At 41.9% G+C, this 24,877-nt stretch overlaps 1 protein-coding gene and 1 long non-coding RNA gene across 10 annotated transcripts in view; one reads left to right on the top strand and one right to left on the bottom strand.

Annotated features, from left to right (window-relative positions):
* Positions 1-24,877, top strand: part of AADACL3 (arylacetamide deacetylase like 3) — a 156,372-nt gene that overhangs the window by 70,438 nt on the left and 61,057 nt on the right. For 3 of the 7 annotated variants that reach the window (XM_055582674.1, XM_055582670.1, XM_055582673.1), the window contains exons 1-2: positions 6,350-6,553; positions 6,937-7,174. In XM_055582674.1, coding sequence (XP_055438649.1) covers positions 7,165-7,174 — 10 coding nt within the window. In that variant the 5' untranslated portion in view covers positions 6,350-6,553; positions 6,937-7,164. Of the gene's footprint in view, positions 1-6,349; positions 6,554-6,936; positions 7,175-8,804; positions 9,413-24,877 lie in introns of those variants that run through there. The other 4 variants (XM_055582672.1, XM_055582671.1, XR_008714987.1 and 1 more) reach the window with 3 other exon arrangements.
* On the bottom strand, positions 5,379-8,198 carry LOC129653222 (uncharacterized). 3 transcript variants are annotated; one of them, XR_008714990.1, is made up of 3 exons: positions 7,261-8,192; positions 6,236-6,356; positions 5,379-5,908 (listed from the first exon to the last, which is right to left on the bottom strand). It is a non-coding gene; the product is annotated as an uncharacterized LOC129653222 (long non-coding RNA). The 3 variants fall into 3 exon arrangements; XR_008714991.1 differs by lacking the exon at positions 5,379-5,908 and having other exon boundaries at positions 7,261-7,412; positions 7,942-8,192; XR_008714989.1 differs by lacking the exon at positions 6,236-6,356 and having other exon boundaries at positions 7,261-8,198.

The raw sequence follows: 24,877 nt of genomic DNA, 5'->3' as shown, positions 1-24,877 counted from the left end.
GTGAATGTTGAACCTTCCTTGCATCTCTGGAATAAATCCCATTTGGTCATGGTGTCTGATTCTTTTAGTGTACTGTTGAATTATATTTACTAATGTTTTTTTGAGAATTTTTGCATCTATGTTAGTTGGGGATATTAACCTATAATTTTCCTTTCTTGTAGTATCCTTGTCTGGTTTTGGGGTCAAGGTAATACTGGCCTTGTAAAATGAGTCTGCAAGTGTTTACTCCTCCTCTTTTTCTGGAAAGAGTTTGGGAAGGATTGGTATTTATTCTTATTTAAATGTTTGTTAGAATTCACCATGAAGCCATCTTTTCTTGAACATTTTTTTTTTTTTGGTAGGAGGTTTTTGATTACTGATTCAAGCTCCTTACCTCCTTAATAGTAATTGATCTGTTCAGATTTTCTATTTCTTCTTGATTAAGTTTTGGTAGGTTGTATATTTTTAGGAATTTATCCATTTTCTCTAATTTGGCTAATTTGTGGGCAAATAGCTGTTTATAGTCGTCACTTATGCTCATTTGTCCTATGTAATGTCAGTTGTAATGTCTTCTCTTCCATTTATAGTTTTATTTATTCAAGCCCTCTCTTTTTCTTGTTGAGTCTAATTAAAACTGTGTCAATTTTGTTTTTCTTTTCAAAACCTACCTTTGAATTTAATTGATTTTTTTCTATTGTCTTTTTTAGTCTCTTTTATTTATTTCCACTCTTATCTTTAATAGTTTATTCATTATACTAATTTTGGACTCAATTTGTTCTTCTTTATCAAGCTTCTTGAGGTGTATATTTAGTTTTTTTGAGATATTTCTTATTTCTTAATGTAGGCATTATTATTAAACAATAGTATATTGTGTAATATCCACATATTTGTGAGTTTCCCAGTTTTCCTCTTGTAATTGATTTTTAATTTCATTGTAGTTAGAAAAGGTACCTGATTTGATTTCAGCCTTCTTAAATTTATTAAGACTTGTTTTGTGGACTAACATATGATCTTTCCTAGAGAATGATCAACGTGCAGTTGAGAGGAATTTGTAATCTGGTGCTGTTGGATGGAATTTTCTGTAAATGCCTGTTAAGTCTACCTTGTCTAATATGGTTTTAAGTCCCATGCTTTCATATTGATTTCAGTCTGCATGATCTACTCATTGTTGAAACTGTGTATTGGATTCTCTAAGATCTATTTCTCCCTTTAATTCTGTTAATATTTACTTTAAATATTTAGTTGCTTCTATGTTGGATGCATAAGTATTTACAAATGTTACCTCCTCTTGTTGGATTAATCCCTTTGTCATTATACAATGACCTTCTTTGTCTCTTACTAGTCTTTGTCTTAAAGTATTTATTATAATATGCTACTCTTGCTTTGCTTTGGTGTCCATTTGCATAGACTATCTTTTCCCAACCATTCACTCTCATTGTGTTTATGTATATTTAAAGCTAAAGTGGATCTCTTTAGGCAATATATAGTGGAGTCTCTCTCTCTTTCTCTGGTACGGAAGTTAAAATGGAGGAAGTCTTGTTCAGGCTTCAAAAGCAGGCAGGTGGACCTTTGACCTGCTTCTGACCTTCCTGGACACTGCCTGGATTCTATGCCTGCCTGCAAGCACAGCAAGTTATGCAGACTTTAGATAAGAAAGGGGGGAGTAGGTCTTGGCATTTTTGAGCCCCTGAGGGTCTGGCCAACCCTCTGGGGTATAAGAAAATCCTATGATTTACCAGGTGAAACAAAGAGCTTTGTAAAAGTTAAGAAAAACCAGAGCTGCATTTTTGCAGAAAAACTGATGATAATAACACTTTACAGCCTGGGATTATAAGCAGAGTCCCCAAAACTGCAATTTGAAGTCTCACATGTGGGGTGGATGAACCATCTGGGACATTTTCCCAACTGGGACTCCAGCTTGCTGTTAATGAGAGTATTTCCAGCACTCTTCAAGACTAGATGTAGGTTGCCCCAATTTTGTGATGTATGTGCTTTTGCTTCTCTCTTTTCTCATCTTTTAATGACTGTATATTGAAATTAAGTCAAATGATCCTCTACTAAATATTGAAATTGTTTGGGGTGTGTGTGTGTGTGTGTTTAAGAGTGGTTTCTTTTGTTAGTGAATCCTTTGGACCTAAAATGAAAGTAAAACTTTTGGGAAAACACTCTTCTTACCACAGAGCTACTCTATGTATTCTGATTGGAGAATTTAATTTATTTATATTTAAAGTGATTAGTGATAGTTATGGACTTAAATTGCCAGTTTGTAGTGGTTTTCTGGTTACTTTGTAAGTCCTTTTTTCCTTTCTTTTTCTCTTGCTCTCCTCCTTTGTAATTTGATGAGTTCCTGTAGTAATACGCCTATATTCCTTTCTCTTTCTATTTTGTGTATGTACTGCTGCTGCTGCTGCTCCTAAGTCGCTTCAGTTGTGTCTGACTCTGTGCGATCCCATAGATGGCAGCCCACAAGGTTCCACCGTCCCTGGGATTCTCCAAGCAAGAACACTGGAGTGGGTTGCCATTTCCTTCTCCAATGCATGAAAGTGAAAAGTGAAAGTGAAGTCGCTCAGTCATGTCTGACCCTCAGTGATCCCATGGACTGCAGCCTTCCAGGCTCCTCCATCCATGGGATTTTCCAGGCAAGAGTACTGGAGTGGGGTGCCATTGCCTTCTCTGTATTTTAGGCTAGTAACAGTTTATTTTTGAACATGTACTAAAACCTCTCCCTTTTTACTGTCCCTCACACATTTTTCTTTGTTTTCAGTGTAACAATTTATTTTTTTAACCTTGTGTATCCACTAACAAATTATTATAGTTATAGTTATTTTTACTACTTGTGCTTTTAACCTTTATACTAGATTTATAAGTGATTTATCCATTACCTTTACAACATTAGAGTATTTTGAATTTCATTATATATTTAACTTTAGAGTTATACTTTCATGTTTTCCTATTACTAATTATCATCCTCTTGCTTGAGCCTGAGGAAGTCCTTTTAACATTTCTTGTAAGACTGGTCCAGTGGTGATGAAAACTTAGATTTTGCTTCTCTAGAAACTGTCTCTCATTCATTTCTGAAAGACAGCTTTGCTGGGTAGTATATTCTTGGTCAGCAACCTTTTCTTTCATCACTTTGACTATATTGTGGCACTCCCTTCTGGCCTGCAAAGTTTCTACTGAAAAATACGCTTATAGTCTAATGGGAGTTCCCATGTACTTAACAGGTTATTTTTTCTCTTGCTGCTTTTAAGATTTTCTTATTTTTAACTTTTGAAAATTATAACATGTCTTAGTGTGGGTCTCTTTGAACCTTTTTTTGTATTGTCTGGGCTTTCTGGATTTGGATATGTATTTATTTCCCAGGTTAGGAAAGTTTCAGCCATTATTTCTTTAAATATGTTTTCTTCTCCTTTCCCTTCTTTATTTCCGGGACCTCTGTGATGAATAGTTGATCTTCTTCATGGTATCTCCTAAGTCCCATTAATCTATCTTTACTCTTTTTCATTCTTATTTTTCTCCCTTGTTTGGATGAATGCCACTGCCTTATTTTTGAGTTTGGTGATCCTTTCTTCTGCCTGATGTGGTCTGATGTGGAGTCCCTCTATTGAATATTTCAGTTCAATTATTGTATTTTTCAGCTCTGTGATTTGTTTGGTACCTTTAAATATATTCTTTGTTGAAATTTCATTTGGTTTATGCACTGTTCTCTTGGCCTCAGTGGTCCTTGTTTTGAACTTTCTATCCAGTAAATCACTTATCTCCATTTCATTAAGATCTATTTCTGAAGTTTTGACTTGTTCTTTTATTTGGTACATAATCTTGTTTTCTTCATTTTCCTTGACTCTCTGTATTGATGTCTGTCCATCAGCTAAAACAACTGCCTTTCCCCAGGTCTTGCATAGGGGATGAACTTATCATTCAGCTTGGTCCGAGCTGTGGGTTGTTTCTCAAACCTTCATGATGTTGTCCAAGCTGTTCTCAGTGACTCGCAGTAGTTGAAGATATGTTGAGCTCCTTTTATATGTGGGTATTTTGTTATTCAGCCAGTGTGTAGTAGTCACTCTGCTGATTTCTGGTTTTCTTTCAGAGGGAGTTGCCTCATGTGTATCTGCAGGTTTGGTGTGTCCATGAGAGGAGGTGCGTTCAGGTGCCTTCTATGTGCCATCTTGTACTGGAACCCTTTCAAGAGCCTGTCAGTCCAGCTCCTACCTGAAAACCTTCTCTGAACCCTCCAGCCCACAGCAGCAAAGTCTCGGTGCATCTTATATCTTTAGTTTTATTTCATGTTCTGAGCACACTGCTTTCAGAATGAGGTACTTAAATATTTCCTCCTCAGCAGAGACACAACTCAGCAAGGGACCCCAGCATCCATGAAGTCCTTTAAGTGGGAATATGCCTTACAGGGAGCCCTTGGTGAAAGTTTCTGAATCTAATTTAGGGAAAGGTAAATTATAAGTGAAATCTGGGAACAAGATTTAGAATCACATGGTATTAACTCGGAGAGGGGGAGAATTGATAAATTATGTCTTTATTTAATTACTTCGGAGATTTCTCTTTGAAAGTTTGTTCCCTACTAAGGCAGACTTTATTCAGGACTTTATTCAGAATACAAAGTTTTATTCAGAATACAACTTTATTCAGTTGTAATAGATACAGGGACCACTGCAATATGGGCAAGTGGTATCTATAGCCAAGAAGCAAATGGGGGTCAGTGTATGGAAAATTACTAAGAGGAAGATGGTTAAATCGACTAACAGGAGTCTTGCTAAAGACAGCCAGGGTGATCAGACATTACCTCAGAATGCTGGAGGATGAGGAACCTGATCAGATATTGATGGTGATCAGATGTTGAGGGTGGGGTTTCCGGTTAAACTGATTTATTAGCATTCTTGCTAAAACTAGATTTTACAAGGACATTTACAGATGGGCCTAAAAAAAGTTTCAGGAGTCTGACTAAACTTTTAAATGTTTATTAGCATCATTAAAAAATATATATGTATGCTAGTCAGATTGATGTTTTTAGTGTCATGTATTTTTTTGTTTCATTTTTAAATAGAGGGAAGGCATATTTAACTTTCTGAAGGAAATTTAGCATCTTAGGGAAATTAAGTAGTCTTAATATTAACCCTGATAGTAGGCTCTTCTGACAAGGAAAAAAGACCTTTACCGCCACCTGATGGCCATATCATCTTACCGCAACATTTCTAAGAGCAGCCCTAGAGGAAAGTCAAGTGTTTGAACTTTGCCAAATTCAGAGAACCCTGACTGTGTGGTGACAGTAAGAGCCGTGAACAACTGTGTCTTTACCCCCAGTTCCCTCCCTCCCAACACCTCAGGTTGAGAATTAGCAGCTAACTAGAGGAGGTGAAGAGGCAAAACAAGGGAAATAGTGAAGTCCATGCACTCCTCCTCTGTACAGTGGGTTTCCAAGACTGAAGAAACAAACTGGAGAGGAAAGCTTTGCATCGAGTGGGGTGCTATTATTACTTTGGGCTGGTCTTTTAAAGGAAGACAAAGGACCTCTTTGTTTCACGCCTAAGAGTGGTTAGAAAATCCATGTATTGTTCAGGTTTCATCCAAACGGCAGGGAAAACACATATCCAGATCAGATCAGTCGCTCAGTCATGTCCGACTCTTTGCGACCCCATGAATCGCAGCACGCCAGGCCTCCCTGTCCATCACCAACTCCTGGAGTTCACTCAGACTCACGTCCATCGAGTCAGTGATGCCATCCAGCCATCTCATCCTCTGTCGTCCCCTTCTCCTCCTGCCCCCAATCCCTCCCAGCATCAGAGTCTTTTCCAATGAGTCAACTCTTCGCATGAGGTGGCCAAAGTACTGGAGTTTCAGCTTTAGCATCATTCCTTCCAAAGAACACCCAGGACTGATCTCCTTCAGAATGGACTGGTTGGATCTCCAGATAGTGGGGCTGAAAGGGCCAAGGGAAAAACAAGGGCTTTTTACTTGCACTCTGTTGCGTGCAGCTCATTCAGTACACACATGTCATAGGTGTGTCATGAGGGAAGAACCAGTGGGAAAAGAAGCATAGGGATGCTGCCAAAGGACAGGCCAACTGAATTGTGTTTGGATCCAGCTTTTCATCTTAAACATGAACAAACTGAGGTTAAAATCAGAGGAGGATTGAGGCCAGGGTAACATTAACAGTGGAGTTAGAAGCCTATTTAAAAAAAAAAATCTTAAAAAATCCTTCAGTCCATTATAGCAGAGACATGAGGGGAGTCCACTCCTGGCCCACCTGACCCGACTCTGGCCTGTAGCTGTTTTCTCTTGTCCTCTCTTCCTTTCCCCATGGATCTTTTGCAGGCACTGTAGAGAGTTGTGGACTTCCCAGGTGGTGCTAGTGGTAAAGAACCCACCTGCCAATGCAGGAGACATAAGAGACACGGGTTTGATCCTGGGTCGGGAAGATCCCCTGGAAGAGGGCATGGCAACCCACTCCAATATTCTTGCCTGGAGAATCCCATGGACAGAGGAGCCTGGTGGGCTACTGGTCCATAGGATCGCAAACAGTCAGACATGACTGAAGTGACTTAGCACACATGCATGCAGCAAGGTGTGGAAGCTGGTTCAATCAGTGTCTCTTCCCCAGCATTCATCCTTCTCTCTTTTCTATGAACTCTCTGTCTTCTGCCTCTGTAGCTGGAAATAATGCCTATCTTTGAATACTGCCTGGCAGTTGGCCCAGGCTCACACCCACTAATCTTCCCCACCTCCTAGGGAGGCATTGATATCTCTCTTCACATGGGAGGATCCTGAGAGCAGGGGCTGACTTGCCCATGGAACACCTGGAAGTGGCAGGGCTGCCTGGGAACTTGGGTCTTTGGTTTATGTTCAGGCCTCTCTCTGTTATATTTGCTGCCCTAGCCTCTCTACCCTCAATTTCTGGCTTCCCATTTTGGACTGACGACTTTCTCAACTCTTTTTTTTCTTTTTTAGTGTGAAAGTTTTCAAGACGCCCACAAGTGGAAAAGGCACTCCCCCCAGCCAAATAAAACTTCGCCAGATTCTTAACAGCTGTGTGCATTGAAATGACTAATAAAAGATCCCTCTGCTGCCTGTGGAACTTTCACACAAGGCATCGTCTCTGCTGCTCACCAGGACCAGGCCCTGAGTATTTGCATACTGGACGTCACTCCAAAAGTCTGTGACCAGGGGATTTCCAGGATGTTAATAAGTAAGAACGCTGCTCTGGGCCTTGGAAGGTGCACTGTCTGAGCATCCCTACTGCAGTGAGGAGGTGGATAGCGTTTCAGACCCTACCTGTCTCTTGTTGAGGGCCTTTCTCCTTGGGAGATGTCCAGATTCAGTTGTAGATCCGTCAGTGCCAAAGTATTGCCTGTCAGCTGTGGAATGAGCTGCTGGGAATACCTCGAGGAGTAAGTCAGGGCCCCAGCATGCCTGAAGCTTGATATCTGGTTAAGGCAAATGAGACAAACACTTGGATAATTTCAGCTGGTAGAGTTGGTATAGAGGGGTGTTCTGGAAGCTCAGGAGAGGGGTACCTAAGTTGGGGGTGGTCAGGAAACACTTTCTGGAGCTTTTACTAACTGAGCAGAGTCTTTAATATTTTTTAAAGAAGTGTTTTGCTTTTATATCTAGTTACTAAGGTATTACCTTTCATTGAAAATAAACCTTACAGAAACAGGCTTCTTTAGAAAAAGTTCAGGGAGTGACGAGGAAGAAAGAAAAGTAGATTAGTAGGATCTCTACTCAACTGGAGCATATGGCTTTCTTCCTAGGAAGGATTTGTGTATGTGTGAGTGTGTGTGTGTGTAAAGGGGAGGAGGAGTGCCCAAAAGAGGGAGGTGAAGACTCTAGCTGGAGGGGGAGGTGTTTTGTCCCTGTGGCCCTAAGCTCTATGCCATGATGCCAGCCTGAGTGAGAAATCAGTCGACCCCTTACTGGGGACCCACCCACTATGGGACCCTGGTTTTTTCCAACCTCTTTTTCCAGGTTTTGGTCTTAGCTATTACTGTCTTATAACTTCAGTCTCATCTCTGCCCACTCCTCCAAGTGGTTTATCAAGGTGTTTTCTTAACAAAATCAATCTCCTTGTTAGAACTAGAGGACCAGGTTTACGGTGTTAACAGTATTTAACCTGCTGCAAAGCCAGTAAGAGCTCACATTTATTGAGGATTTTATTTGTGCCAGCTTTGTGTCACAGCAACCTTATGTAGTTGGTGTTTTATTATTTCCATTTTACAGATGAGGCAGTCAAGTCTGCTATTTGCTCAAGCTCCCTGGCTAATAGTCAGCAGAACCTGGCCTCAAATCTAGGTCTCTGTGACTCCTAAGTCTGTGCACATGAACACGAGACTCTCTAACATTATTTTTCAAATGTTTGGCTACAGAAAATTTTTTTAATCCTCTGCCCCTCATTGCTCAGCACTATCATTACCATATCATGGATCACAATTTGGCAAACGCTGACCCAAGAAACTACCTTGCTCTGTCTGTAAAACAGAGATAATTACACAGCCTCAGTGGTTGCTGTTGTCTGTTTGCAGTCTCAGTGTTATGACGATTACAGAAGTTTTAGAAACTGCGTGCTGAGGATGCTCACCTTCCACCAGGAATGTGTGTGTTTCAAAAATAGCAGTCGTAATGCCCTGGATGAAAGGACACAGTATTTTGATGACAATGAAGATTGTTGGTTGCTAGGCCTGGAGACCTTCCAGCCCTGGGTGGGGGGGCAGGCTTTTGCACGCTGCCCCCTCCCGCCACAGTCCCTTTGGTGGCCTCTTCTTCCCGTCCTCAGATTCCCTCCCATCCCTTTACAATGCTTTTGTTTGTTCCACAAATAGTGGTTCAGTTAGCTGCCACCAGGGGCTGGCGCCTTGCTCTGCATCACACTACTGCCCCAGAACCCCTCTCCTGCAAATCGGACTGTGTCCTGAGCCCCAGCTGCAGGCCGGGCCCCTGTCACAAACTGGTCAGACCACCCTCAGCCCTGCAGCCGCCACCCGCCCGATGGCCTGGCATCTGTCTGCCCAGAGAACTATGCTGCCGCTTCTCCACTACCCACTACGTCCCAGAGACTGCCCACCGTTTTTGGAGATAAGGATGAACCCAAAAGATGGCTGAGTTGGCTTCACCCGCTAGATGCAGATTTGGGCAGCACACCAACCCGCAAAGGGTCCACTCCTACAGCTTTGTTTGTTCTCTACCTGCCCCCATCAGACTGCTGTGCGTACATGTGCCTCGCAGCCAAATCGTGACAGTGACATCTGTTGTCTCCTATGTACCAGTTTTACATAAATCACTCTTCTTTCAAAATTTCAGCAGGCCTGCAGATGTGCACATTTGGAAAAAGTCTACTGAGAAGAGAACAAACAAAAACATGCCCTCTGCCCAGGTCCTTCATTCTACCTGGAAAAAGCATTTACATTCCTTTCAATAAGTTATTGCTGCTGCTGCTGCTAAGTCGCGTCAGTCGTGTCCGACTCTGTGCGACCCCATAGACGGCAGCCCACCAGGCTCCCCCATCCCTGGGATTCTCCAGGCAAGAACACTGGAGTGGGGTGCCATTTCCTTTTCCAATGCATGCAAGTGAAAAGTGAAAGTGAAGTCGCTCAGTCGTGTCTGACTCTTAGCGACCCCATGGACTACCAGGCTCCTCCATCCAGGGATTCTCCAGGCAAGAGTACTGGAGTGGGGTGCCATTGCCTTCTCCGTCAATAAGTTATTAAGCACTACTAAAAAAGAAAAAAAAATCTTTTTACATATTTCTCTCCTTGCATCTGTGCTGCTAAGTCACTTCAGTCGTGTCTGACTCTGTGCGACCCTATAGACGGCAGCCCACCAGGCTCCCCCGTCCCTGGGATTCTCCAGGCAAGAGCACTGGAGTGGGTTGCCATTTCCTTCTCCAATGCATGAAAGTGAAAAGTGAAAGTGAAGTCGCTCAGTCGTGTCCGACTCTTCAAGACCCCATCTACAGCAGCCTACAAGGCTCCTCCACCCATGGGATTTTCCAGGCAAGAGTACTGGAGTGGGGTGCCATTGCCTTCTCCGCCTTGCACCTGTGAGGAAGCTGTTACTCTCATTTCACACATGGAGAAGATCAGCTGTTCAGCGTCATACAACTAAAAGTAGCAAAACCAGGGCCAGAGCAGTCATCCTGTGTTTGTTCATCTGCCAAATGCTGCCTCTTAGATCTGGGGTTCTCAGGCCCAGCCCAGGGCTGGGGGACCTTCAAGGTTGGGGCCCTTTGTATCTGGAGTGGCCCAAAGCGGCAATGTAAGGTGGTTCCCTTTGATTTTTTTTTTTTTTCGTTTCATACATGATATTTTACATGTTTCAATGCCATTCTCCCAAATCTTCCCACCCTCTCCCTCTCTCACAGAGTCCATAAGACTGTTCTATACATCAGTGTCTCTTTTGCTGTCTCGTACACAGGGTTATTGTTACCATCTTTCTAAATTCCATATATATGCGTTAGTATACTGTATCGGTGTTTTTCTTTCTGGCTTACTTCACTCTGTATAATAGGCTCCAGTTTCATCCACCTCATTAGAACTGATTCAAATGTATTCTTTTTAATGGCTGAGTAATACTCCATTGTGTATATGTACCACAGCTTTCTTATCCATTCATCTGCTGATGGACATCTAGGTTGCTTCCATGTCCTGGCTATTATAAACAGTGCTGTGATGAACATTGGGGTACACGTGTCTCTTTCCCTTCTGGTTTCCTCAGTGTGTATGCCCAGCAGTGGGATTGCTGGATCATAAGGCAGGTCTATTTCCAGTTTTTTAAGGAATCTCCACACTGTTCTCCATAGTGGCTGTACTAGTTTGCATTCCCACCAACAGTGTAAGAGGGTTCCCTTTTCTCCACACCCTCTCCAGCATTTCTTACTTGTAGACTTTTGGATCACAGCCATTCTGACTGGTGTGAAATGGTACCTCATAGTGGTTTTGATTTGCATTTCTCTGATGAGTGATGTTGAGCATCTTTTCATGTGTTTGTTAGCCATCTGGATGTCTTCTTTGGAGAAATGTCTATTTAGTTCTTTGGCCCATTTTTTGATTGGGTCATTTATTTTTCTGGAGTTGAGCTGTAGGAGTTGCTTGTATATTCTCGAGATTAGTTGTTTGTCAGTTGCTTCATTTGCTATTATCTTCTCCCATTCTGAAGGCTGTCTTTTCACCTTGCTAATAGTTTCCTTTGATGTGCAGAAGCTTTTAAGGTTAATTAGGTCCCATTTGTTTATTTTTGCTTTTATTTCCAATATTCTGGGAGGTGGGTCATAGAGGATCCTGCTCCCTTTGATTTTGACGTGTGCCAGGCACCCCTGTTTTCTCCCCTTTGTTCTCCTCCAACCTTCTGTTTCAAGTTGATCCTATCTGCCACTCTTCATAGGTATCAAGGTGCTTTTGATTTTTTTCTGTAGCTGGTCCCTGGAGTTCTTTGCTGTCACTTAACTACCTGCGCATTGCTCACCTCTTGACAAACCCCTAGTTGGGCCACTTGCTAAGTTCCGTGGAGGTATGTAAAGAGAAATGTGAGATGTAGGTCTCACCCCTAGTAAACTGTTGAAGAAAAATTATCCTGAGATTTAAAATGGCAAGGAAGACTTTAAGTTTACTGCAATAGTGAGAGAGATTGAATTCAACTTTTTAATGTAACAGTGGGGACTTATAGCCAAAGGACAGGTGTGGGAATAGATGGAAATTTATTGAGAAACTTGATTAAATGCCAAAGGTAGAAGAACTAGTTTTTGTTGTTCAGTCGCCTGCTGCTGCTAAGTCACTTCAGTCGTGTCCGACTCTGTGGGACCCCATAGATGGCAGCCCACCAGGCTCCCCCGTCCCTGGGATTCTCCAGGCAAGAACACTGCAGTGGGTTGCCATTTACTTCTCCAATGCATGAAAGTGAAGAGTGAAAGTGAAGTCGTGTCCGACTCCTAGCGACCCCATGGACTGCAGCCTACCAGGCCCCTCCGTCCATGGGGTTTTCCAGGCAGGAGTACTGGAGTGGGGTGCCATTGCCTTCTCCGTGTTCAGTTGCCTAGTCATGTCCAACTCTTTGAGACACATGGACTGCAGCATGTCAGGCCTCTCTCTCCCTCACCATCTCCTGGAGTTTGCCCAAGTTCATATCCATTATATTGGTGATGCTATCCAACCATCTCATCCTCTGTCACCCTCTTCTTCTGCCTTCTATCTTCATTGGATATAAAAGGTGAGCTGATTCTTGATTGACTGGCTTAGTGTATTCTTTGCTAAAACTGGACTCAGCAGGCTGAAGGAGGCTTGGTACAGTGGCTCTGAAGGAACTTGACTTTTCTGTCAAAGATAGAGTTTTTGTCAGCATTCACAAAGTAGTGTGAGAGTAAGGCCCCGAACATTGGACCCAGAATGACGAGATTCAGGGAAAAACAGGTGCCAGCCATGGATACAGCTGGAGATTGGAGAGGCGCCAGTGGGTGAATTTGGGCTATCCCAGTCACTGACGTCAGGGCTGAAGACTGGACAGGCACACTGACATCATCCCGTGTTTGTTCGTTTCTTACTACTCTGTGTCAACCACATACTCTTCATCTGGCAAGCTTGTGTTTCTAGGATCTGATACTTTCTGCTGCTGCTGCTGCTGCTAAGTCGCTTCAGTCGGGTCTGACTCTGTGCGACCCCATAGATGGCAGCCCACCAGACTCCCCCATCCCTGGGATTCTCTAGGCAAGAACACTGGAGTGGGTTGCCATTTCCTTCTCCAATGCATGAAAGTGAAAAGTCAAAGTGAAGTCGCTCAGTGTGTCTGGCTCTTAGTGACCCCATGGACTGCAGCCTACCAGGCTCCTCTGTCCATGGGATTTTCCAGGCAAGAGTACTGGAGTGGGGTGCCATTGCCTTCTCCATGATACTTTCTACCATAAGCCATAAGTGAGCTTCATGGTAGCTCAATCAGTAAAGAATCTGGCTGCAATGCAGGAGACCCGGGTTTGATTCCTGAGTTGGGAAAATCTCCTGGAGAAGGAAATGGCAACCCATTCCAGTATTCATGCCTGGAGAATACCATGGACAGAAGAGCCTGGCAGGCGATGGTCCATGGGATCTTGAGAGTCACGACTTTGCAACTAAACCACCACCACCACAAGTGAGGCTGAGAGGTGCAAAGGCATCATTCAGACCTTAGACAAGGGCTTTAACCTCATGTTTCTCTTCTTCAGTGTTGGGACAATACCTGTAGTAGACTGAATTGTGTCTCCCAAAATTCATATATTGGAACCCTCAGCACTAGTGTAACTTTGTTTGGAAATAGGGCCTCTAAAGACGCTTACTCCTTGAAAGGACAGTTATGACCAACCTAGATAGCATATTAAAAAGCAGAGACATTACTTTGCCAACAAAGGTTCGTCTAGTCAAGGCTATGGTTTTTCCTGTGGTCATGTATGGATGTGAGAGTTGGACTGTGAAGAAGGCTGAGCGCCAAAGAATTGATGCTTTTGAACTGTGGTGTTGGAGAAGACTCTTGAGAGTCCCCTGGACTGCAAGGAGGTCCAGCCAGTCCATTCTGAAGGAGATCAGCCCTGGGATTTCTTTGGAAGGAATGATGCTACGGCTGAAACTCCAGTACTTTGGCCACCTCATGCGAAGAGTTGACTCATTGGAAAAGACTCTGATGCTGGGAGGGATTGGGGGCAGGAGGAGAAGGGGATTACAGAGGATGAGATGGCTGGATGGTATAACTGGCTCGATGGACGTGAGTCTGAGTGAACTCCGGGAGTTGGTGATGGACAGGGAGGCCTGGCGTGCTGCAATTCATGGGGTCGCAAAGAGTCGGACACGACTGAGTGACTGAACTGAACTGCACTGAACTGCAGGAGGTAATATGGTTAAATGAGGTCATAGGGTTAACCTGTCATAATCCAACAGGACTGAGGTTCTTACAAGAAGAAGAGATACCAGAGACCTCTGTTCTCTGCTTCTCTATCTGTGTGTCTCTGTCTCTCTCTCTCCATGCATGCAACAGAGAAAAAACCTTATGAGGACACAGTGGGAAGGTGGCTGGCTACAAGCCAGGAAGAGAGACTTCACTAGAAGCTGAATTGTCCAGCACTTTGATCTTGGACTTCTCGCCTGTGGGATGGCGAGAAAAGAAATTCTTATCATCTCAGCCATCCAGTATCTGGTATATTATGGCAGTCCTAGTATAAGGATACAGTACCATCTGTTGGGTCTATTACAAGAACAGAACATAATACAAGAGGAAGCCCTAACAGTCATTTGCATCTATTAGCTCCATCCCTTCCCTCTTGTCATGTGATTTGTGGGCTGGAAAATCCCATGAATGGAGGAGCCTGGTAGGCTGCAGTCCACGGGGTTGGAAAGAGTTGGACACGACTGAGCGACTTCACTTTCACTTTTCACTTTCATGCATTGGAGAAGGAAATGGCAAGCCACTCCAGTGTTCTTGCCTGGAGAATCCCAGGGACGGGGGAGCCTGGTGGGCTGCCATCTATGGGGTCGCACAGAGCTGGACACGACTGAAGTGACTTAGCAGCAGCAGCAGCAAGCAAATGGAAACTGAGATCCTCTCTGGTCTGCAGTAGCGGAGGCTTTAGGAAGCCCACATGAGTCAAAGGGCCACAGCAGACCAGTGTCAGTAGGGGGGAGTCATAGGGACTTCCCCCAAGTCCTTCCTGTCAAAGAAAGAAGCATTAGAGACCTTCACAAAGGAAAAAAAACATCTCAAGTACTATTCCCAACTGGGGAAGTGTCTCTTAGTGGGGTGGTAGCCCCTTGAGTTTTCCTCCAGGACAATGGGCTTCATCCTTCAGCTCTAGGAATCTGGGATTTAAAGCAGGATCACTCAGCTTCAAGCAAGTCCTCAGCCAAGGCTCAGTTCCAAGGAGGACCAGGCGGGAAGCAGGGAGGAAGTAATGGACATTTGGATGCCTTTGAATTTGTGGATGAACTGGAGGCCAGCAATATGGTGAACTGGTGACTCCAGGAGGTCTCTTCTTACCTTCTCTGCTCCTGTGTCCAAGTTTCCCTAAATTAGTGTAAGAACCAACATGTACAAGGGCTCATTTAGAGGTGCTCATAACTGTTAAAGCATCATTAGGGTCTTTATACTGACCACATCCCTTCACAACAAACATCTTTTGAATGTTCCCCCACATTATTAGAGGAAGGCAGTGGTTCCTAAATTCAGTTGGGTGGACTGGTGGCAGGCTGGACTGGTGGCAGGTGTAAGAATCACAGTTGTGGGTCTTGGCTTGGGCCTAGGAGTTTATGATTTTAACAAGCCTTCCAGGTGATTATGATAAACAAATGATTCAAAATCTCATTTTGCTATTTTTGTAGTTTGGGATCTGACAGATCTGGGTTTCAATCCTGGCTCTGTTTTACCACTTAAAAATTGAATTTCCTTGCACACAAATAGCCTCTTGGGCTTAGTTTTTCTGTCTAAGTGAGTGATAACAATAACGCCTGCCTCACAGTGGTGTTACGGAGTGAGTGAGATGACGTGAAGTGTCAGCATGTGAAGCTGAAGTACAGGGTTGGCCACTCAGTAAGTCATATTAATATTCACTGTGATTTTTATTTGTCATCATTATTATTTTGCTTGTATATGTGTTTTACCTTTTCTCTCCATGATTGTGGCTTCTTTTTATGCCCTAACTATCTATTAACATTGCTTAGTTATAAAAGAGTGCTCAGACTAAGTTTTACTTAATATGCACAGAAAAAAGTACACATTATTATTTTGATTTATAGATGAGGAAAGAGGTACAAAGATGTGAAGTATTTTGTCCTAAATCACATAACCTACAGGTTCCAGAGCCGAAGTCTAATGCAGAACAATGGGATTCCTATAGCCAAGAAGGGCAAAGTTGAGTCATCCCTTTGTATCCACAGGGCATTTCATCCTTGGATGCTCACACCACTTGTAGTTGGCTGTCTGAGGCTGTGGATTCTGATCTGCAGATTTGACCAACCAAGGCTGGAGTATTTTTACAGCAGTGGGAAGAGACACTATCTACTCTCACCCTTCTTGATGGCTTCATTATTATATGTTTTGAGTATTTGCATAGTCGTAGAGAAGCTCCATTGATTCCTCAGTGCACTTAAAGTTTTACCAGCTGAACCCTTCCCCACAAAGGGGAAGCAGATTGATGAAATAAATGAGGGCTGGTTTCCCATCACCTGGCTGACTAGAGGAGGCTGCTGATCAGCAGCACTGGCACAACCATGTTAGAAAGCTGAATTGCCTGCAATCCCAGTCGAAACCTGTGTTTTAACAAGGTCCCTAGGTTGAAATCTGACAAGTACTAAGAGGAGGCAGAACCATCCTGTGGAGTAAAAGTCCTGATCCAGGTAGCAGGGTCCACATGCTTGCACAGTTGTGCTATTTTCCTGATTGAGGGAGTTGGAATTTCTAGGGTAAAATGCCTCACCCTCAGTGAGGAGGAAAGGGCTGCTACACTTAGATGGGAACGTGTGTTGGAAGTTTATCCCTGCTACATCCATCATGCAGGAGTAGATGGGCTCCTGCCTTTATTTTTATTCACATCCTTCGGAGTCCTGCCGACATCATTGTTTAGGTGTAAGCACTACGTGGGCTCACTCGGATAGGCTTGTAACTATTAAAGAATATGGGGGTCTCCCCATTGACCAAGTCCCTTTACCATAAACATTTTGAATGTTGCCTCGCATTGTTGGAGGAAAGCAGTAACAAGGAGTAGTGAAATTGGATCTTGATTTCCATCTTCCACTTTTGTATGAGAAGATGTCATGAACAGATAGTGAGTGTATTTTTTTACTACTAGGGCCCCCAGTAACTTTCTCTCTTGAATTTTTGTTTACTCACCAATTTAGAGCTTCTTAGGTTAGTTTTATGGTTCACTGTTGATTTGTGAGAGTTAGATATGCAACTCTGAGAAATTGGCATCATCTAGAGTATATAGCGGAGAAGGCGATGGCACCCCACTCTAGTACTCTTGCCTGGAAAATCCCATGGGCAGAGGAGCCTGGTAGGCTGCAGTCCATGGGGTTGGGGAGAGTTGGACACGACTGAGTGACTTCACTTTCACTTTTCACTTTCATGCATTGGAGAAGGAAATGGCGACCCACTCCAGTGTTCTTGCCTGGAGAATCCCAGGTACGGGGGAGCCTAGTGGGCTGCCGTCTATGGGGTCACACAGAGTCAGACACGACTGAAATGACTTAGGAGCAGCAGCAGCAGAGTATATAGTGGATTGTGGATTTTTAAAAGTTAAAGATTATGTCTTTTTTCATTTACATTTAAATTTTATTGAAGTATATCCTTGCCTGGAGAATCCCAGGGGCGGGGGAGCCTGGTGGGCTGACGTCTATGGGGTCACACAGAGTCGGACACAACTGAAGTGACTTAGCAGTAGCAGCATATCCTGCATACAGAAAAGAGCACAGATCTTATGTGTGCAGGGTGAGGAAATACATAAAGGACACATAGCTAGCACCCAGGTTAGAAAACAATACTTGAACAGCAGAAACTTTTCACCACTCTTTTCTAGTCACTGTTCCCCGTTATTCTCTCACCAGGGTAACCAGTGCCCTAGCTTCTCATACTGTAGATTAAGTTTGCCTGTTGGAGCCATATTTTTATATCAGAAAAAATACTTGATTTAAAAAATGTTATAAATCAATAAAAGCAAATGTTTTTTGAGGAATACACAATAGTTAAATAACAAATTCTGTAGTCCTTGGTTTTAATTTTGTCTTCTTAGTTTGAAATAATTTCAAACTAAAGTTTCAATAATAGTATAATAACCTGGTTTCCTGAACAACTGAAGAGGAAATTTCTGGCATGACTACTCTATCACTCCAGGCCCCCACCCCATATTTTAGTGTATCACTCACAGGGACATCCTACTACCGAATGATAATACAGCCATCAAAATCAGGAAAATAACATTGATATAATCAATGCAATATAATCTGCAGATACCTTCAAGTTTTACCCACAAGTCCAGGATTGTATATTGCAATTAGTTGTCATGTCTAGCTTTCTTCCAATAAGGGACTTTCTCAAGCTTTCCACGACTGTCAGAGCCCTCACAGTTTATTAAATTGCAGGGCAGTTATTTTTGTTGAATGTACCTAAGTTTGAATTTGTCTGATGTCATTATTAGATTTCAGTCAGGCTTTATTTTATTTATTTATTTTATTTTTTCCAGGCTAACAATTTTATTTATTTATTTTTTACTTTACAATATTGTATTGGTTTTGCCATACATTGGCATGAATCCACCATGGATGTACATGTGTTCCCCATCTTGAACCCCCCTCCCACCTCCCTCCCCATCCCATCCCTCTGGGTCATCCCAGTGCACCAGCCCTGAGCACCCTGTATCGTGTATTGAAACTGGCGATCCATTTTACATATGATAATATACATGTTTCAATGCCATTCTCCCAAACCATCCCACCCTCGCCCTCTCCCACAGAGTCCAAAAGACTGTTCTATACATCTGTGTCTCTTTTGCTGTCTCACATACAGGGTTATCGTTACCATCTTTCTAAATTCCATATATATGTGTTAGTATACTATATTGGTGTTTTTCTTTCTGGCTTACTTCACTCTGTATAATAGGCTCCAGTTTCACCCACCTCATTAGAACTGATTCAAATGTATTCTTTTTAATGGCTGAGTATTTTTCCATTGTGTATATGTACCACAGCTTTCTTATGCATTCATCTGCTGATGGACATCTAGGTTGCTTCCATGTCCTGGCTATTATAAACAATGCTGTGGTGAACATTGTGGTACACGTGTCTTTTTCAATTCTGGTTTCCTTGGTGTGTATCCCCAGCAGTGGGATTGCTGTGTTATATGGCAGTTCTATTTCCAGTTTTTTAAGGAATCTCCACACTGTTCTCCATAGTGGCTGTACTAGTTTGCATTCCCACCAACAGTGTAAGAGGGTTCCCTTTTCTCCACACCCTCTCCAGCATTTATTGCTTGTAGACTTTTGGATAGTAGCCACTCTGACTGGCATGAAATCACCTCATTGTGATTTTGATTTGCATGATGAAAGTGAAAGTGGAGAGTGAAAAAGTTGGCTTAAAGCTCAACATTCAGAAAACAAAGATCATGGCATCTGGTCCCATCACTTCATGGGAAATAGATGGGGAAACAGTGTCAGACTTTATTTTTTTGGGGCTCCAAAATCACTGCAGATGGTGACTGCAGCCATGAAATTAAAAGACGCTTACTCCTTGGAAGGAAAGTTATGACCAACCTAGATAGCATATTCAAAAGTAGAGACATTACTTTGCCAACAAAGGTCCATCTAGTCAAGGCTATGGTTTTTCCTGTGGTCATGTATGGATGTGAGAGTTGGACTGTGAAGAAGGCTGAGTGCCGAAGAATTGATGCTTTTGAACTGTGGTGTTGGAGAAGACTCTTGAGAGTCCCTTGGACTGCAAGGAGATCCAACCAGTCCATTCTGAAGGAGATCAGCCCTGGTATTTCTTTGGAAGGAATGATGCTAAAGCTGAAACTCCAGTACTTTGGCCACCTCATGCGAAGAGTTGACTCATTGGAAAAGACTCTGATGCTGGGAGGGATTGGGGGCAGGAGGAGAAGGGGACGACAGAGGATGAGATGGCTGGATGGCATCACTGACTCGATGGACATGAGTCTGGGTGAACTCCGGGAGTTGGTGATGGACAGGGAGGCCTGGCGTGCTGCGATTCATGGGGTCGCAAAGAGTCGGACACAACTGAGCGACTGAACCGAACTGAATAATGAGTAATGTCAAGCATCTTTTCATGTGTATGTTAGCCATCTGTATGTCTTCTTTGGAGAAATGTCTGTTTAGTTCTTTGGCCCATTTTTTTATTGGGTCGTTTATTTTTCTGGAATTGAGCTGCATGAGCTGCTTGTATATTTTGGAAATTAATTCTTTGTCAGTTGCTTTGTTTGCTATTATTTTCTCCCATTTTGAAGGCTGTCTTTTCACCTTGCTTATAGTTTCCATTGTTGTGCAAAAGCTTTTAATTTTAATTAGGTCGCATTTGTTTATTTTTCCTTTTATTTCCAATATTCTGGGAGGTGGATCATAGAGGAGCCTGCTGTGATTTATGTCAGAGAGTGTTTTGCCTATGGTTTCCTCTAGGAGTTTTATAGTTTCTGGCCTTATGTTTAGATCTTTAATCCATTTTGAGTTTATTTTTGTGTGTGGTGTTAGAAAGTATTCTAGTTTCATTCTTTTGCAAGTCGTTGACCAGTTTGCCAGCTGCTGCTGCTGCTGCTAAGTCGCTTCAGTCGTGTCCGACTCTGTGCGACCCCTTAGATGGCAGCCCACCAGGCTCCCCTGTCCCTGGGATTCTCCAGGCAAGAACACTGGAGTGGGTTGCCATTTCCCTCTCCAATGCATGAAAGTGAAAAGTGAAGTGAAGTCACTCAGTCGTGTCCGCACCACTTGTTAAAGAGATTGTCTTTTCTCCATTGCATATTCTTGCCTCCTTTGTTGAAGATAAGGTGACCATAGGTGCATGGATTTATCTTTGGGCTTTCTATTTTTTTCTATTGATCTATATTTCTGTCTTCGTGCCAGTACCATACTGTCTTGATGACTGTGGCTTTGTAGTGAAGTCTGAAGTCAGGTAGGTTGATTCCTCCAGTTCCATTCTTCTTTCTCAAGATTGCTTTGGCTATTTGAGGTTTTTTGTATTTCCATACAAATCGTAAAATTATTTGATGTAGTTCTGTGAAAAATACTATTGGTAGCTTGATAGGGATTGCATTGAATCTATAGATTGCTTTGGGTAGTATACTCATTTTCACTGTATTGATTCTTCCAACCCATGAACATGGTATATTTATCCACCTATTTGTGTCCTCTTTGATTTCTTTCATCAGTGTTTTATAGTTTTCTATATATAGGTCTTTTGTTTCTTTAGGTAGATATATTCCTAAGTATTTTATTCTTTCCGTTGCAATGGTGAATGGAATTGTTTCCTTAATTTCTCTTTCTGTTTTCTCATTGTTAGTGTATAGGAATGTAAGGGATTTCTGTGTGTTAATTTTATATCCTGCAACTTTGCTATGTTCATTAATTAGCTCTAGTAATTTTCTGGTGGAGTCTTTAGGGTTTTCTATGTAGAGGATCATGTCATCTGCAAACAATGAGAGTTTTACTTCTTCTTTTGCAATCTGGATTCCTTTTATTTCTTTTTCTTCTCTGATTGCTGTGGCCAAAACTTCCAAAACTATGTTGACTAGTAGTGGTGAGAGTGGGCACCCTTGTCTTGTTCCTGACTTTAGGGGAAATGCTTTCAATTTTTCACCATTGAGGATAATGTTTGCTGTGGGTTTGTCATATACAGCTTTTATTATGTTGAGGTATGTTCCTTCTATTCCTGCTTTCTGGAGGGGTTTTATCATAAATGGATGTTGAATTTGTCAAAGGCTTTCTATGTATCTATTGAGATAATCATATGGTTTTTATTTTTCAATTTGTTAATGTGGTGTATTACATTGATTGATATGCAGATATTGAAGAATCCCTGCATCCCTGGGATAAAGCCCACTTGGTCATGATGTATGATCTTTTTAATATGTTGTTGGATTCTGTTTGCTAGAATTTTTTTTAAGGATTTTTGCATCTATGTTCATCAGTGATATTGGCCTGTAGGTTTCTTTTTTTGTGGCATCTTTGTCAGGTTTTGGTATTAGGGTGATGGTGGAGTTTGGAAGTTTACCTTCCTCTGCAATTTTCTGGAAGAGTTTGAGTAGGATAGCTGTTAGCTCTTCTCTAAATTTTTGGTAGAATTCAGCTGTGAAGCCATCTCATCCTGGGCTTTTGTTTGCTGGAAGATTTCTGATTACAGTTTCAATTTTTGTGCTTGTGATGGGTCTGTTAAGATTTTCCATTTCTTCCTGGTTCAGTTTTGGAAAGTTGTACTTTTCTAAGAATTTGTCCGTTTCTTCTGAGTTGTCTATTTTATTGGCATATAGTTGCTGATAGTAGTCTCTTATGATCCTTTGTATTTCTGTGTTGTCTGTTGTGATCTCTTCATTTTCATTTCTAATTTTGTTGATTTGATTGTTCTCCCTTTGTTTCTTGATGAATCTGGCTAATGGTTTTTCAATGTTATTTAACTTTTCGAAGAACCAGCTTTTGGCTTTGTTGATTTTTGCTATGGTCTATTTTGTTTCTTTTGGATTTATTTCTGCCCCAATTTTTAAGATTTCTTTCCTTCTACTAACCCTGGGGTTCTTCATTTCTTCCTTTTCTAGTAACCTTAGGTGTACAGTTAGGTTATTTATTTGACTTGTTTCTTGAGATAAGCCTGTATTGCTATGAACCTTCCCCCTTAGCACTGCTTTTACAGTGTCCCATAGGTTTTGGGTTGTTGTGTTTTCATTTTCATTCATTTCTATGCATATTTTGATTTCTTTTTTAATTTCTTCTGTGATTTGTTGGTTATTCAGCAGTGTGTTGTTCAGCCTCCATATGTTGGAATTTTTAATAGTTTTTCTCCTGTAATTGAGATCTAATCTTACTGCATTGTGGTCAGAAAAGATGCTTGGAATGATTTCAATTTTTTTGAATTTACCAACGCTAGATTTATGGCCTAGGATGTGATCTATCCTGGAGAAGGTTCCATGTGCACTTGAGAAAAAGGTGAAATTCATTGTTTGGGGGTGAATGTCCTATAGATATCAATTAGGTCTAACTGGTCTATTGTATCATTTAAAGTTTGTGTTTCCTTATTAATTTTCTGTTTAGTTGATCTATCCATAGCTGTGAGTGGGGTATTAAAGTCTCCTACAATTATTGTGTTATTATTAATTTCCCCTTTCATACTTGTTAGCATTTGTCTTACATACTGCGGTGCTCCTGTGTTGGGTGCATATATATTTATAATTGTTATATCTTCTTGGATTGATCCTTTGATCATTATGTAGTGACTGTCTTTGTCTCTTTTCACAGCCTTTGTTTTAAAGTCTATTTTATCTGATATGAGTATTGCTACAACTGCTTTCTTTTGGTCTCTATTTGCATGGAATATCTTTTTCCAGCCCTTCACTTTCAGTCTGCATGTGTCCCCTGTTTTGAGGTGGGTCTCTTGTAGACAACATATATAGGGGTCTTGTTTTTGTATCCATTCAGCCAGTCTTTGTCTTTTGGTTGGGGCATTCAACCCATTTACATTTAAGGTAATTATTGATAAGTATGATCCCATTGCCATTTACTTTCTTGTTTTGGGTTTGAGTTTATACACCCTTTCTATGTTTCCTGTCTAGAGAAGATCCTTTAGCATTTGTTGGAGAGCTGGTTTGGTGGTGCTGTATTCTCTCAGCTTTTGCTTGTCTGTAAAGCTTTTGATTTCTCCTTCATATTTGAATGAGATCCTTGCTGGGTACAGTAATCTGGGTTGTAGGTTATTTTCTTTCATCACTTTAAGTATGTCTTGCCATTCTCTCCTGGCTTGACGAGTTTCTATTGAAAGATCAGCTGTTATCCTTATGGGAATACCCTTGTGTGTTATTTGTTATTTTTCCCTTGCTGCTTTTAATATTTGTGCTTTGTATTTGATCTTTGTTAATTTTATTAATATGTGTCTTAGAGTGTTTCACCTTGGGTTTACCCTGTTTGGGACTCTCTGGGTTTCTTGGACTTGGGTGACTATTTCCTTCCCTATTTTAGGGAAGTTTTCAACTATTATCTCCTCAAGTATTTTCTCATGGCCTTTCTTTTTGTCTTCTTCTTCTGGGATGCCTATGATTCTAATGTTGGGGCGTTTAACACTGTCTGAGAGGTCTCTGAGGTTGTCCTCATTTCTTTTCATTCTTTTTTCTTCTCTGTTTCATTTATTTCTACTATTCTATCTTCTACCTCGCTAATCCTATCTTCTGCCTCTATTATTCTACTATTGGTTCCCTCCAGAGTGTTTTTGATCTCATTTATTGCATTATTCATTATATATTGACTCTTTTTTATTTCTTCTAGGTCCTTGTTAAACATTTCTTGCATCTTCTCGATCTTTGTCTCCAGGCTATTTATCTGTAACTCCATTTTGTTTTCAAGATTTTGGATCATTTTCACTATCATTATTCAGAATTCTTTATCAAGTAGATTCCCTATTTCTTCCTCTTTAGTTTGGTTGGGTGGGCATTTATCCTGTTCCTTTACCTGCTGGGTATTTCTCTGCCTTTTCATCTTGTTTATATTGCTGTGTTTTGGGTGGCCTTTCCATATTCTGGTAGTTTGTGGTTCCTCTTTATTATGGAGGTTCCTCACTGTGGGTGGGGTTGGACGTGTAGCTTGTCAAGGTTTCCTGATTAGGGAAGCTTGTGTCAGTGTTCTGGTGGGTGGAGCTGGATTTCTTCTCTCTGGAGTGCACTGATGTGTCCAATAATGAGTTTTGAGATGTCAGTGGGTTTGTTGTGACATTGGGACGCCTGTATATTGAAGTTCAGGGCTATGTTCCTGTGTTGCTGGAGAATTTGTGTGGTATGTCTTTCTCTGGAGCTTGTTGGCCCTTGGGTGATGCTTGGTTTCAGTGTAGGTATGGAGGCATTTGATGAGTTCCTATCGATTAATGTTCCCTGGAGTCAGAAGTTCTATGATGTTCTCAGGATTTGGACTTAAGCCTCCTGCCTCTGGTTTTCAGTTGTATTCTTACAGTAGCCTCAAGACTTCTCCATCTATACAGCACCAATGATAAAACATATAGGTTAATGATGTAAAGAGTCTCCACAGTGAGGGACACCTGGAGAGGTACACAGAGTTACATGGAGAAGAGAAAAGGGAGGAGGGAGATAGAGGTGACCAGGAGGAGAAGGGGGGAATCGAAAGAAGAGAGCAAGCTAGCCAGTAGTCATTTCCCTATGTGCTCTCCACAGTCTGTACCCCTCAGAGATGTTCACGGAGTTA

Source organism: Bubalus kerabau, chromosome 5, assembly GCF_029407905.1.
Source record: "Bubalus kerabau isolate K-KA32 ecotype Philippines breed swamp buffalo chromosome 5, PCC_UOA_SB_1v2, whole genome shotgun sequence".
NCBI lineage: Eukaryota > Metazoa > Chordata > Mammalia > Artiodactyla > Bovidae > Bubalus > Bubalus kerabau.
This window is presented reverse-complemented; position numbering and strand designations above follow the sequence as displayed.